This window comes from Drosophila willistoni (genome assembly GCF_018902025.1).
Source record: "Drosophila willistoni isolate 14030-0811.24 chromosome XR unlocalized genomic scaffold, UCI_dwil_1.1 Seg144, whole genome shotgun sequence".
Taxonomy (NCBI): Eukaryota; Metazoa; Arthropoda; class Insecta; order Diptera; family Drosophilidae; genus Drosophila; species Drosophila willistoni.
This window is the reverse complement of record NW_025814057.1, coordinates 1,661,611-1,678,017: the sequence shown is the minus strand read 5'-3', so window position 1 is coordinate 1,678,017 and position 16,407 is coordinate 1,661,611. Positions and strand designations below refer to the sequence as shown.

The following is a 16,407-nucleotide window of genomic DNA, read 5'->3' as shown; positions in this document are numbered from 1 at the left end:
TCGAATTTTTTTTTTTTTTTTTTTTCTGTATGCCTGTGGATAGAAGATGTGTGCGTGAGTGGATGAAGAGAGTATCTGAGTGCCTGCAAATGAATTTAAATATAAGAATAATGTAGAACAAAAAAAAAAAAACAGCAACAATTTACACTTTAGTTTGACATTGTCCTAGGGGAACACATTGTAAACTAAATGAAAAACACAACGATTACGAAAACGATCCAATGGAATAAATGTAGTATCGATTAGTAAATTATAATTCGCCGTGTGTTTTCTTTAAAATCAAGTTTACTGAGATGGTCACAAGAAGGATAGACATTATCTGAGAAAAGTTTCAGATGCCAGAAAAAACAATGAAAGTACGAAAGCTAATCCCTTAACACTTTCATAACCTATGTTCCACATAGCCAACTTCAACTTCAACTTACTAACTCATTTTTTTAGGCTCTAGACCGTCGAGTTCTTTTACTGGTGATGGATATTTTAAACAAAAAACAAAAAGGAATCTGCAGAAGGATGCTTCTCTCATTGGTTTTCCTCGATTTGAAATCAAGTTAATTTGGCCCAACCCATATGATGCAACCGCTTATTAATGTTGCCAAAGATTAAAACTAAGTTAAGAAATAAATTTTATTTTAATTAAATAACCAGAATTTTGTTTAACATTCATGTCAAACATGTGGCAACACATTTACAAATGTATAGATACTGATCCCATATACGTGTATGTAGCTCAGCTTCCTATGCAGATAGGATATATATCTATATCGATTCTTTCTACTAACTACGTTGAGCTCAACGTAGATTTTAATCTTTTATTTTTATTTATTTTTTGGTTAATTGTTGCACGATTTTTGCGCTATAAATTAAACAACAAATTGTGCAAATTTGTTTGGATCAGACAGACGTCAGCAAGTTTTTAAAACAAGTGAACTTTCTGTTTTCTAGATGGCAACTAGAAAATTAATTTGCAAAAACATCTTAAATCCAAAACCAAAAAAAAACAAGTAGATCAAGTTGAAAGCGACGGAATTTCAACAAAAAACTACATGAAAAAAAAACAACATCAGAAATGAAACTAATTATAAGGCAAACATATAAGAAACAAGAACAGCGACTATATAAATTTAGATGTGTTCTTGAAAGGAGATTAACAGTTACGCAAAAAGGGGTTCTGGATTAGGTGGATATTAGATAATAATAATAATAATAATAATGATTCGCTTTCAATTTCCAATTTCGGTTTCGGTTTCAGTTTTAGACTGATAGAGAGACCTGTTTCTGTGGCCTTGAAATCCCGGGCACATATCGAATCGAATGCATTAACAAAGCGTGTGATGTGTGTGTCTGAACTTTTAATAGTGCCCATAAAATAAATAGTTTGATTCAAACAAGTAGCTAATGATAATGATGAAGAAGATGTCGATGTCGATGTCGATGATGATGATGATGATGATAATGATCAAGAAGAAGAAGTGCATTGAGAAGATTCACATTCACATGGCTCTTAAGATCATTAATGCTAATACCAAAATGCTAATCGATGCTCAACGATGGTACGTGTGTATAAAAGATCGGAACAGTGGCATAGCCAGAATCTTATCTAGTGGGGAGGGGGGTTCAGATGCATAGCAAGAAATTAAAATTGTTATAGTCTAATCTCTTTATGATCAAATGAAAATAATCTCATTCTTAATGGTATTCTGGTTGGGAAATTAAAGTTATAAGATGTTCTTCTAATTTTTCATTTTCACATTCTTTCAGGTCTCAAGATATTTTGGTACAGTTGACACATAGAAGTTTAGTTAACTATTTGGCCATTTGGTTGCTACGTCCATGTGCAACTAAATATGTATGTAGCTCTCAACTATAAAGTTGACCGCTCTGTTTCCTCTGTTTTGCATAACCACCAAAAGACCACAGAAAATAGCAATAACTTCTAGGCGGAGGAGGAGGGGAATTTGGCTGAGGGCAGGGGCTGTGGTAGGAGAGCTTGTATTTCCAGCTGACGCATTTGTTGACTGATGAATTTTATACAAATTTGATACACTCGAGGTGAACTTGATTTCAATTTGGTGTTGTTGTCGTTGTTGTTGTATCTTTATCTATCTTCTGCTTCGTCTTCTTGAGGTTAGAGACGCGTAGAAGGCATCTACCTAACTATGTCTAAAAAAAAATAAAAATCAAATGAATCCATGCCAGAAGCAGATCTACAAGTTTTGTTCGCAACTTTTATACCACAAAAAAAAAATTCAAATTAAAGCTAATAAATACTTAGGCGCTGTTTGTGTGTTGTTGTATGTTTGCTTAAAGACAAAAAAAAAATAAAATAAAATTATATATATATTTTTTTTTTAAACTTTATCTTAAATTTATTTTAATTTGAACAGAAAAGCTGAAAACTTGCCTAACTAACCTTCAAATAGTTGAAGATGCTCAAACCGAGGGGGGTAACTGGGGTGGAGTGGGGGGTAGCTCTTAAATAGATTGAGATTGAGATTGACGTCTTAAGTTGCATAATCCAATTATAATGGCGTTAAATGCATGAAATGTGATGGCAAATCGAAACCGAAATTGATTTTATATTGGCCAGGATGATGATTTTTGCATAGCATACTCTTAGGAGTCATGATCATGATCATGACGAGATGACAATGATGAAGGTAATGAACTTGTTGCCTGCTTGTTTAACACCATCAAGACAAAGACATGCGGAAGCTGCTGGATGGCTGATATGAATGGGATTTAGATAGGATGGATGTGTGATCATGAACCACACGACGAAATGGCCAACAAATCAAACAGAAACGCCTCAAAAAAACACAACTAAATTAATTGCTGACAGTTATTATTTATCACTGAAGTTCTGAGATGCGCTTTGATGGTATATCCGTGCAGAAAAGTGTTAGATTCCACACTCACACTCACTTTGTTTGCCGCTTGATGGTGAGTCCAAATCAGCAGCTAACATTCAAGATCTCATTAAGTCCAGCTTTACTTTTGTGTTGTTGTACAAAAGAAACCCGAAAGCAGTAGACATCCATAAACATTATACGATTCTTTATGATGGTGATATTGCCTTTAACATGCGTATTCTTATTTGGCAAGCGTTAACCTAAACAGACTTGGTAATGCCCTTTCTTTTAAATGGAAATCAACTCAAGAGGTGAATGAGTGGCGGAAGTTAGAAAATGGCAAGAACTTAGCCCTTTAAAGTATGCAATAAGAAGTTTGAAGCTTTTGAAAGATATAAAGAAATTTTTTATAATCCTCCTTATAATCCTCGAAGCAAAACAGGACAATTTGGTAACCTAAAAGCCATACGAAAGGTTAACAATGAATTTACAATCTATTGCATACATTATAAAGGACCAAGTTTCCATATTTTCCATATTATCTTTAAACCCGTCTATGAGGCGATGTAAAGTTTGCCCAAATATAAAAAATATAGAATTTTGACATTTTTTTACTTAATACAATTTTATTCAATTTCTATTCAAATTAACCTAAGATCATGTATTATAGATTTTCGTTTAACTCTTTTTACTTCAACTGGCAACTGAGAGATACATATACATTATAATAAAAAAAAAGAAAAAAAAAAAGATTTGCATGTTTGACTTTTAAATAAATGTATTTTTGGGCTGGCAGAATACCAAATGTCGTCAATGACTGCCTACAAGACATAAGTAAATGGCTATATATTATATATACAGATAATATGTATGTGTATGTGTCCGAACCAGTTAGATTTAAAAATTGAATATGAACAACAAAAAAGGCGACAAATAACCAGTTTGATTTGAAATTAATTTTCGATTTTTATACAGATAGAATTTATATGCCTCCTCTTGAACTTCATATCCAAATACAATATTTTATTTCTAATTTGTTTTAAACTTTTGTTTTGTCTCTTCGTTAACAGCCTTGCCTTGCCTTGGCTGGCTAAATAACGACGCGTGTGAGCCAAGTTGCTCTAATTTTGCCACTCAAATGTATAAAAAGAAAAAGAGAAAAAAAAAAAAAAAACACAAATGTACAATATATGTATATATATATATGTATAGGTATATATTTCATTAAGTTTCGTTTTCATTATCGTTATTTTTTTTTTTGGTTAAGTGGGCTAATTTACAAGTCGGCTCGAAGCAGAGGTGAAGTGCACTCTCGCATGGCCATTAATCAAAGTTTATAAGATCAGGCTGAGAGTCTGAGATGTACACCTTCCGTTTTGACCCAACATGGAGTGCTCTTGTGCTCTTGAAACTAAAGTGTTTTGTTTTGCTTATTTCGAGGGTATTTATTTAAATAATTAGCTCAATTTCGTTCTTGATCTCTAGCTGCTGGTAGGCTTAATAGATCTGACGTGGGCAAACAAAATTCTTCCCCAATTTGATTTATGTATGTAAGTTCCGACTATCTGACTATCGGTTTGGTTGCTTGTAAAATTCTTTGTAAAATGACAAGACCAGAAACTTTCGCTTTAAAAGGCCAAACGAGTTTATTAAACTTTCAAGGGTCACACAACACGTAGAGCTCGGAGCTATTACATAACATTGGCTGGTTTCCCTTCCCTTTCCATTCCTTCCCTTCCCCACACACACACACACACTGGATTCTGGGTAAACCAGTCTATCTCTCTTGCTGTCTCTCTTTTACATTGTCCCAGTCCCCAAATGATAATAATGCTGTGACCCTCAAATTGAAACAAAATTTGCTTGCTCGGACGCCTCGACCAGCCAGCCAATCTGGCTACAAGGATTCCAATGGCAATGGCCTGCAATTGCCGGCCGTAAATTGCCCCAATCGAAACTGGTTGTTGGATTGGACCATTCGCCTGTGGTTGACTGGCTCTGGCACTGCCTCACACAGTGTGTCCTTGATAAGGCTTATTAATATATATCGTTTCGTTCGTTCGTATGTATGAGATGGGGGAAAAACACGTTTCATGGATCACCTTTAAAAGTTTTTGTTGTTGGTTGCTTGGTTTTTTCTTGAGATTTTTGATTTTGCCGAAATTGAGACAGTGTTCAGGTTTTTATTTTACGCAAATTTCACAGATATTATTATTATTATTGTATGGAATTTAAAATGCAATTAATTCCTTCTATTTAATATTGGCATTTCGCAGAATGCCGTTATTATGCACATACGTACACAAATAAAATTTGTTGATATTTGCTTGGCAATTAATAAGCCATAAAATGAACTACGAGATTTTTGGTTAGCTTTGGTTGTCTGTTTCATAATATCTCTATAAATGTCTATAGAGATGTACATACATATATTCAAAATGACAATTAGGTAACTTGTTCTTAAATTGAATTCAGATCTTTTGATCTTGACAATTTAGTCAAAGTAATTAAATGTTTGCACTAACCTTAAACGATGATGAAGATGTTGTTTTTGTTGTTTGCTAAAAAGAGAGAGAAACAAAATTTAGGTATATATTAGAAGACTTTTTCATCAATTTGTTCGAAATATTTTTGTTGTTGTTTACAGAATAACAAATGCCATGGCCAGCAGGAAGAATTCAAGAAACATATGTCTGTAATATCGATTCCAACTAGAAGCTTCTTCTTGTATTTCTATAAACTTCCTATAATCGAGAGTCCAAATAAAGTTAAAATTCCGAACTAGTTAGTCTGGTTACCACATACATACATATATTTACATAAATCTAAAACTCAATCTAAAACAGCTCGACAAGAGTAACACAACAAAAGGTGAAAAAGTAGTCGATGATTCGACGTTAAAGACACAGACAAATGCCTCATTCTCTATGTGGCTATGTATCTATGTTTGTCTAAAGGATTAATTTGCATAAATCATAAGCACAATTAACAATGTCCAAAAAGCGAAAAGAAAAAAATTCAGAAATAAATATATATTTATGTATTTTTGTGTGGTTTTATTCTTTTGCTGCTGACGCAGGTGACGTGACATTTGACTTCAAAAGACAACAAATTTATTTTAGTGGTTGGAGGTTTTATTGATACCCTAACTAAAAAGCATAAGCAACTTAACAACCTAGAGACTTGAACTTGAGCTTGATTCTAGCTGCCACAGTATAAGTTGGTAATGAACTTATATATAATGAAGGGTATTTTAAAGTTTGTGTTATCTAATCATAGTTTTTACTTTGTAGTGGTTTTCTTGTATTTTTATTTTATTCATAAATTTTAAGTTTCAGTATAGTTAGATCCGCAAAATTTAAATATACGCACATTTCTGGGTTGGGTTTTTGTGTTCTTCTTCTTGTTGTTGTTGCTATCGGAGAGAACCGGAGTTGATGGACGATAGGTTGGCGGGGAGGCAAGGCGAGGGCAAAAAGGAGAGCTTATAAATATTCAGCAAGAGTCTTTGAATGGGATGGAAGATTTGGAGTTTGATTTCAATTTTAATGGTTTGTGCGTGGAAATATTTAATTAGAGGATGGATAAGATAGTAACATTAACAGCTCTAGCAAATCTTCAGGTAGCTCTGTGACCTCTCTCTCTCTTTAAAAGGAATATGAAAGATGACAATTTAGTTCTAGTAGAAATATATGCCATTGTTATAGAATTTCCTCAAGATTTGTTTTATCTGTCTGTTGAAATCATTTCCGTGGCAGAAAAACAAAAACACGTAGACAAAAGATTTCGGAAATGATTCGTTTGAATTTTTGAAAATGGAATGGAAAAATTAAATCATAATCATGTTTTATTTTTTATTTTGGATATTGGTTAGCATTCAGTTGATAGATATTCTGGTTATACCGGGGGCCGAAATTCTTCTTCTTTTCTATTTTCGTTTTTTTTCTCCCCCAGCTGTCTGTCATCTCCACCGCCTCCGACGCCGCCGCCGCCCCATGTCATGGACATCGAGTGTGCGTTAATTTGACAAGCCAGTTTCTCAATTAATTTTAATCAATTTTATGCTCATCCAACTCTCCATTCCTTCCTCCACTCCCCACCCGCCAACATCACGGCACTGCGTCACCCTTTTCCCCCCGCCTCACTGTCCTTCGTCAAAGTCGATAAAGGTTTTTTTTTTATATAGTATTTTAATTTTTGTTTTTTTTTTTGTCTTTTTGCATTTTTACTTTAATGAAGAATTAAATAATCGCATGTTGTAATCTTTCAATGATGCGACAGAAAAGCATCCTTTTCCTATAGCCAAAAATTGCTTATTTGTTTCTTTGTTTTGACAAACAAAAAACAATTCCCCCACAATGACAAATTTGTTTGAAATGTCAACAGACGGCGACAAGTGTCATTGTCTCCTCCATCACCAACCACCATCAAAAAACGATGATGATAGCTCAAAGCAGTTTATGACCCGAATTTGTCAATTTTTCCCCCCGCAATCAATCGGAAATTTGTATACTCTTTTACTTTATTGATGAATTTGTTCTTCACTTTAGTAATGTTCTGTGCTCTAATCTTTGATCTGACTAGAAATATTTAAAACAAACTCATACAATCAATAATTTTGAGTATCTTTATATTAACCTATCAAAATATCAAGTTCAGCATTTTGATCTAACCTTTTATCGAGCAAACTTCTTAAGGATGTCAAGCTAAAAGACGTTTGCAAAATATTTACATATGTCTGTACAGAACATTTGTTGATCTTGACTTTATGTGCAAAGGAAATGTACTCGTTGTGCCAGGGTATTTTTTTAAAAAAATAAATTGTGCAATAAAAAAGAACAATTATTGGTTGACGGTCACTTAAGAAACAAAAAACTTTTTTGTTGTTTTGGGTGAGACTTCCTTCCTTTATTGTTTAAGTTGAAGTTGAAGTTGAACTAAAGTCAAAGTGCCAACACTCCAACTAGTTTTACAATTAGTACTTAACTAGTTTTATAATTATTTCATTAATGACCGCAAAGGAACACATGCTTTAAACAAGAGTTCAAAGCCATGAGCTAAATATTTCAAATGTTTTGAGTGGTTTCTTTTTTTTTTGTTGATTTTTTGTTTGTTTAGCAAATAGAAATTTCAAATTAAAGTTTGAATATTTTCAATACCATTTTCAGTGTGATATTTATTGTGTGTGGGTGATTATTGCTGATTATTAGTATTACATTTTGCTGCTGCTTTTTAAGGGTAAACACACACATGTTAAGAATATATCGATATTCTGGCGTGACTATCCAAAAAAAAAAAAAACAAATATTAATAAATTCAACTGCATTTGACAAGAAATGACAAACACAACACACACAATGTTGAAACGAGTTTTCAGCTGCCTGGCTGCCTGGCTGACTGGCTGCTTGCACATTGCAGCTTCTTCATTTTCAATTTTCAACCACATAATAGGTGTTTGCATGGGCGATCTCGGCAATCGTGTGCGTTTAAAGGTCATTCGGCTATGGGTGTCTACTAATTTCTGACGATGACGATAAGATGAGATGAGATGGATGATGAGCAAACTAAAGGGGGGGGCGATCTGAGGTGGTTGGTGGTTAGTTTTGTGCCTACCTTAACATTCAACTCCCAAAATGATGCTCAACATGATGATGATGATGTGACCCAGGCTTACGCACTTTAAAAACGGCCAACCGGTTCATGTTCATCATCTTTATTTTATGTTGAAAAAATAACAACAGCAAAAACAAAACTGCATTCAATTTCAGTGTGCCCCGAAAAAAAAATAAAATAATAATCTTTTGCCACCTGTCTTAATGTAATTGCCATGAGGTAATCGTCACTCAATTGGCATTTCTTTGCTCGTCGAAGTCATTCATCTACGCATCGCATCGCATCTATTTGCCTTGATGGGCACTATTGAAAGCCTTGACTACTTATTGAAGAAATTATTGCTTGTTTTTTCCTCCTAACCCTAAGGTCCAAATCCAAATCTTATTTCAAAATTAGTTAGCTGCTGCATGACCAAATATTTAACACCCCGAGAGAAGAAGCCTCAGAGTCTCTGCTCAATTCACGTTCGTTTTTTTTGCATAGTTCGTATGCTTAAAGCTGGGCAATAAAACTAGCTAAATAGAAATACCAATAGCATAGGCAAAAGGAAAAAAAAGAGCAAAAGTTTTCTACTAACTAACAAAAGTTACTGACACCGATTTACCCTCTAACAATTAACAATACAATCTGATTTTAAAACCCGTCTCCTGACAGACAAGTATCTAAATAGTTATGTATTGATGAGATTGATATCCTATCCTATTCTACAAGAAGTAAAATTGGGGAATAAAATGATGTCAAATTTAGTGTGGTTTTGCCCCTTAAAAAACAATTATTTTAATTACCTAATTGCTTACAACTATATAAAAATTATATTCTAACTTCTCTGCAGTGAGTAATTTCTCCAATTTGCCCAGTTGAATATGAATTCCAACCTGAAATTAGACTTCATTCGCAAGCATTTTAGGGAATACAATAGTTTATTCTAAAGGGTAAAATTTATTTAAGCCTTACTTCTTCATCATTTCGTATCAATATAAAAACAATCCAGCGGAAAGGCTCAAAGTAATTATGTTTTGAGGGGATTTTTGTTTTGTGTATTTTTTGTTTTAGTTATGTTTTATGTTATGCGGTTGTGTTGAGTGGCAGAGATCAAACAGCAAAAACAATGACAACAGTGATTATCAAGAGCAGCAGCAAGTGAATCTTAATCTGAATATCAAACTCAATCACAAAAATTTCAGACTGGTTGGTCAGCCAGCCAACAGTCATACGTTGTCGTCGACGTCGATGTCGATGTCGACAGAGAGATGGCAGCGGCAGCATCTTCATCTCGTCGCCCAAAAAACACAGAAAGCAACAACAACAACAACAGCATCACCTGAAACAGCAACAGCAGCCGCAAAAAAAAAAAGCGGCTTTCGGCCAAGTCCAAGCCGAGTCCAAGTGGTTAACAGCTGTCGCCCAAAAGTTGCCAAGTTGCCGCAAAGTCTCTGCCGCTGTCGCTGTCATCGTCGGCAGATGGTCCGGAGGTAGTATATATAGAAAATCTACAAGTTTTGATGCTTTAGTTGGTATCCCACACTCGACCTAGAAGTTTAAATAAACCAACCAACAAAAGTTTGGGCATCGATCAAATTCAATTTGACCATTGAATTTTGATACGATCGGTCGATTAAAACGTCGCGAAAGGATTATACCAAGGATTATATACGTTACTAGAGAAAAGATCAGGATTAATTTCAGCAAACATCAAATAAACAATTACTTCTCTTCAACAAAAGTGCTTAAAATGGTAAACAAAAAAAAAAAAAACGGAAAGTGACTAAAATGAAAAGTGCCAACAAAAGTGTTGCAAAAAAAAAAAAAAAAAAAATTGCTCCACTAATTTTTTTCACAAAACGAATTTCCTTTTGTTAATATTTTTTTTTTTTGCAAACCTTTTTTTTTAAACTTTTTTTTTGTTTTTTTGTTTTGGTTTAAACAATCTCTAAATGGCCGCAGTTTGCTGGACAAGCTGCTAGATTGCCCAGTGACATTTAGACCGCAAATAGTTTTGGTCTCGTTGTTTAAATTGTGCAAGTGCAAATAGGCAGAGAGAGATAGAGAGAGAGAGAGAGAGAGGCTAGCAAACGAGTGCAAGTTGATCATATTACGCATACGCCATGAGCGCCCACACGCTCAACGAAACGGATCGAAGCTGCATCTGCATTGAGCATCTCATCCCCCCACCTCCTATCCTCCGCATCACACAGCACCATCTTTGCCATTTTTTGCATATCTGCATATTAAGTCATTTCTTGCTCTTGGGCTGCTGTTTCTATGTCAGCAATACGATTTGCCTGATGAGATGCAGATGCAGATGCATATGGAAGATGAAACTTGTTTGCCCGCCGTCCGTACTCCTCGAGATCTTGAGGTGGATGGTTGGGGGCACTTGACATTTTGTATTATTAGTATAAAATGCTGCGCAATGACCATGCAAAATCATCTTTTATTCTGAAAGCAAAAACTAATATGCGTCAAGTTTGTCGCCTAAGTCTTTTGTTTTTTACTTAAAACAAAAATCAATCTCTCTCTCATTTGTTTCGTTCTTGGAACACAAACACAAAAAAGAAAACAGAGATCAATTTTCCCTGCACTATAAAACACACACTATGGGAAACATGAAAATTCAAAGTCATCCAAATTTGCTTCCGCTCAGGAAAAACTCACGAAAATTTTCGTGACATCAAGTCACATTTATGAATAGTTTTTTCCGTTTGTTGGTTGCACGAATAAAACAGAAAAGAAAAAAACCACAAATTTACCATAAATTTGGCTTAATAATAGTTTAATAGTTGTGAGGGACTGGGATATACAAATGGAGGAAAAAACTAATTCGTTTTACCAAACATAGAGAGAATTATGAATATATTAGGAGTCTGTTTTTTGTGTATTGGTTTTCAATGCAAAAAAGAAAAGAAAAATAAATAATCTAAAATCTGACACGCCCAGAAATAAAATCATTAAAGACATTATTAGATTTAGGTATACAATTTACATTTGTTCGATTCATTTAATTATCTCTAATAATATGTGTCTTGACCTAAATGAGCGATCGTCATTGAATCTTCATTCGATGCGAATGCAAGGCCTCATTTGCTCTTCGATTCGGTGTGAAACAGATTAATTAGCCATACATTAGCATAATGGCTGCTGATCTCAAGATCAAGAGGGCCTCTTGGGTGTAAGGTCTTTCTGCTCCATATACATACATACATATGCATAGTCAAGCAAACATACTAAATCGTTTTAAGCCACACAACTAAAAACTAATAAGTTAGCTATTCAAATTTTTGTTTGCGGAACTCGATACTACCGAAAACAAAAAATCCTTTCACTTTCGCAACACTAAATTAAATTGCTGGCAAAACGACGATTAAAAAAAGCAGCCACTGACCGAAGACAAGAATTTCGAATATAGAATTTCGATCTTCCTAAAGATCATCATCGTTCATCATTGTTTTAGCAACCAAAATTTCGAGTTCTCAAACAAGTTAGATCATTGAAAAATGTTCATGTTCATTAACATAAATTATAGTATATCATTTCAATTTACATACAAAAGTTGATTGAAATTAGCAAAAATTTCAGACAGAACCCCTAAACAAAAAGCACACACACACACACGCACACATCATGTGTTTGTGTGGGTATGCTATAATCAAACAAATTTGGTTATAAATGGCACCAGAGGCGTTTTTACGACTGCCAAATGATAATTCGTTAGTGCGTATGCTAATTTTAAGACAACGACAAAGACTTCTCTCTTAAATTTTTCTCACTTTTGACTTGAGCTGATTATTATATAATATTATGGATAGGAAGGAGGAGGTACATATATGTATGCTATGCTGGATAGAACTAGTCAAACAGAGCTTTGCCCACAGCCGGTTTCTTGCATAATCATCTATTTTTATCATAAATTAATAAACGAAAGATTTCCAAAAAAAGAAAAAAAAATTCTGTTGGCCAGCTAATTAATTGCGCTTATCCATTTAACCAATTGACCAATCGAGCGCGACCACTTTCATTGACGTTGACAGGCGAGTGAGCGAGCTGACTTGACCTTGCCGAAATCAAAAAATAATGAAAATGCAAATCCAAATGCAAATAATAAAAGATCAACGGATGATAAAAAGATACAATTTTTCGTTGACAAGCTCACAACGGAAGACATAACTCTCCCTACATATATGTATGAATGAAGTCGAGCTTCCTTTTTTTTTTGTCGTTTAATTCGTTGGCCGAAGCAGGTTATTTATGATAGGTTGTCTGTTGTCCGTTGTCTTCAGATTGGTCTTGTGTCTGCGATATGTTTTAATCAGAGCCCGTGGGTAAAATCAGCAAGCAACGAAAATTTTAACCTACAACTCTCCAGCCGTGACCTAGACATGCTGTCAAAGTTGAATGCCTTCTGCAACCCAAACGCGTCGTAGTGTTTTAACATTTTGAAGCAAACTATACAATAGAGTTTTATGGACCAACTGATTGGCAGTTGACAGTGTTTTTGAGGATGCTCTTTAACTAAAGCATTCAACGGAGCGCGAAAATGTGATTAGCTTTAGCTGATAATTCAATCAGGCAATTACGGCAAACGGTTAAGAGACCTCCTTCTCTTCCTAATCTTGGCTAATTTTTAACGTCTCTCTTTTGCATTCGTTCTTTTCTTTCACAGAGAAGTGCACTTTTTGTCTTGGCGCTTTGCGTTGTGGCCGTTGCCACCGCAGCTGGCGATAATCATGAGGTAAGCATTCGTTTAATTATTCTTCTAGTGACAGGTAACTTGGGATCTCTACAACTATGAAATGTTATTGTTCGTTTTAGCGCAAGGTTCGCGCAGCTGATGGCTATTTCTACCCGACACCTAAGGTGCCGTTCGATTTGCCCAAGCCGACCACTCGTCCTCCTACAACCAGGCCTCCAGTTACATACCTGCCACCCACCAACAAGCCAAATACTCCAGCGACAACTCGTCGTCCACCACCACCACCACCACCACCAACACGACCAGTTACTCGTGCACCTACTCGTCCACCAACAACTTACTTGCCACCAGTGACAACTCGTCGTCCTCCACCACCACCACCACCACCAACTAAAATTGTGACCACTCGTCCACCCCCACCACGTACTCCAGCTCCAACTTACTTGCCACCAGTGACCACTACTCGTCGTCCACCACCACCACCAACAAAAATTGTGACAACTCCGAGACCTACTACTCGTCCACCCCCACCACCAACAAAAATTGTGACCACTCCAAGACCTACTACTCGTCCACCCCCACCACGTACTCCAGCTCCAACATACCTGCCACCCACCAATCGCCCAAATCCTCCAGTTACAACCACAATTCGTACCACCAGGGCTACCATTCCAACGACTCGTAGACCAACTCCCCCAGTGACTCGTCCACCACCACCACGTACTCCAGCCTCAACTTACTTGCCACCAGTGACTCGTCCACCAACTCGTCCACCAACAACTCGTCCACCAACAACCCGTCCACCAACAACTCGTCCACCACCACCACCGACTCAACGTTCTAGCACACCAGCTCCAACATACCTGCCACCTACCAACAAGCCAAATACTCCAGCGACAACTCGTCGTCCCCCACCACCACCACCAACACGACCAGTTACTCGTCCACCCACCCGTCCACCAACAACTTACTTGCCACCAGTGACTACTCGTCCAACCCCACCAAGAATTGTTACCACCACTCCTAGACCCACTACTCGTCCACCCACAGTACGGACTCCACCTCCAACTTACTTGCCACCAGTGACTACTACTCGTCGTCCACCCCCACCACCAACCAAAATTATAACCACTCCAAGACCAACCACCCGTCCACCTCCCCCACGTACTCCAGCTCCAACATACCTGCCACCCACCAATCGCCCAAATCCTCCAGTTACAACCACAATTCGTACCACTAGGGCTACCATTCCAACGACTCGTAGACCAACTCCCCCAGTGACTCGTCCACCCCCACCACGTACTCCAGCCTCAACTTACTTGCCACCAGTGACTCGTCCACCAACACGTCCACCAACAACTCGTCCACCAACTCGTCCACCACCACCACGTACAACCAGACCACCAATCCCATCAACATATCTGCCTCCCGTAGTTCGTACAACTCGCCCACCTCCTCCACCAGTAACCCGTACTCAGCCCCCTGTAACTCGCAGACCCCCCGTGCCACCAGCACCGACTAAGCATCAGGGTTACCAATACCCTAAGCCCAACATTCCCTTCGATTTCTAAGCTATCTACTCAAGGTCACCCAGCGCACATTTTTGCGCTGAGTGACGCTTAATTTCATTTCGATTGAAATTAATTAAAAAGCTATCTTAGAATCGGGATGCAGCATATGAATCAGATGCTTTATATCTAGCAACGCAATACCAACCATATGTCTAGGGCTAGATAGATCTAGTCAATACAGTCTAAATGATTTTTCAACGTTTCACGATGGTGCTAGGGACATGAAGCCACTGAACCGCCACTGAAGCGTCAGCAAGAATTCAATTTGTTTGTTTTTATGAATTAATCAAAACGCATACTCATACAATTAGGGATCATTAGGGTCACAGTACACCGATGTACCCGTTGTTGTACAACTCAAAACTGAAATCCTCAAAACTCTCTTCCCTTATCCCAATTCCTATCTTCCTACCTAGCGACCTATCTGTCTACCTACGTATACCTATAACTATCGCAAATCTTGTTCAAATGTTCTATTATTATTTGTCTCCTCAGCGCTTAGTGTGCCTCAAGACTATGTAGCTCTATATATTACGATAAACAACACAACAAAAAAATCTTTTTTTCGAATCGCTGAAACCTGATCAAATAAATTAAGTTTTTCGAATGTGCTTTGCGTGTGTTTCTATTGGTTCGCATTAAAGAATTTGCTTCGGAGGGGGAAGGGGATTTAGTTAGTTTCACAGTTATCAGCGGAAATCGTTTCGCCGACAATGTGACGTGACTTGGCCAAGCGAAGCGAAACGGAAGCACCGACCGCAGGATACCCTCTTACCGAAAAGTACATCGTTTTACTTATCACTAACCATAGAATAGATAGATGCGAAAAAATCAAGATTTTTTGATTACAAACGCTAGCCTGAGCGTGGAACCCCAGAGAACTTCGGCAAAAGCCGAACAGCGTAGAACCCCAGTGTCGCTACGCATCGAAAATAATTCAGTCTGCCATAGAGCTGGGAAACTATCGATAGTAGCGCCATTCGATATTTACGATATTTTGAGAGAAAAAATTCGATACTAACGATAGTATCGTTTTTTGAAACACCATATATTTAAACAATTACTAATTTGTTGCAAATAAATGTTATTAGCTAAAATTAAGAGCAACTTTAATGAATTTTTTTAATTTTTTTCGCAAAACATATAATTCAAATATATGTACATTATATAGATATATCAGACTTATTGTTTTGTAAGGCAACTCAAAATAATTGTATCAGTTCAGTTTGATATGTGTTTTCCTTATACACTATTAGCACCTTAAAAAATAAAAAAACAAAACAAAGTGTTATCAACAAAAACATACTCTATCCATTAGAGATCATTCTCATTGAAGAATGAGAATATAAAGTATTGTGTAATTAACAAAAACTTACTCTATCCATGCATTTCTATGCAAGAATAGAAAAATGCATTCTTAATTGCCTACTTTAAGGGGTAAATTTCTTATATTTTTGATACGCATATTTTTATGAATAGCCTTTTGAAACTTGCTCGACTTGCTCGAATCGATGTCGATTCTGTAGGTCTGAAGAGTGGTGATTCGGTCATCAATATCAATTCGTCGATGAACAACTTTCAATAGGTTTCCGAAAGGAAACGTGCCGAAATGGAATCAGAGAAAACAGCTATATCTTTCCATTCCATTTCACATACGATTCGACTAAATTCGGAAATGGAA

General features: G+C 36.5%; 1 protein-coding gene across 1 annotated transcript; it reads left to right on the top strand.

Moving 5' to 3' along the window:
- The first annotated feature begins 10,061 nt into the window (after positions 1 to 10,061).
- Positions 10,062 to 15,333, top strand: LOC6639275 (proline-rich extensin-like protein EPR1). The gene is made up of 3 exons (XM_047012102.1): positions 10,062 to 10,200; positions 13,126 to 13,194; positions 13,275 to 15,333. Exons 1-3 carry the CDS (start codon positions 10,198 to 10,200, stop codon positions 14,724 to 14,726), a joined length of 1,524 nt encoding a protein of 507 aa, XP_046868058.1. The 5' UTR covers positions 10,062 to 10,197; the 3' UTR covers positions 14,727 to 15,333.
- The last annotated feature ends 1,074 nt before the right edge of the window (positions 15,334 to 16,407 follow it).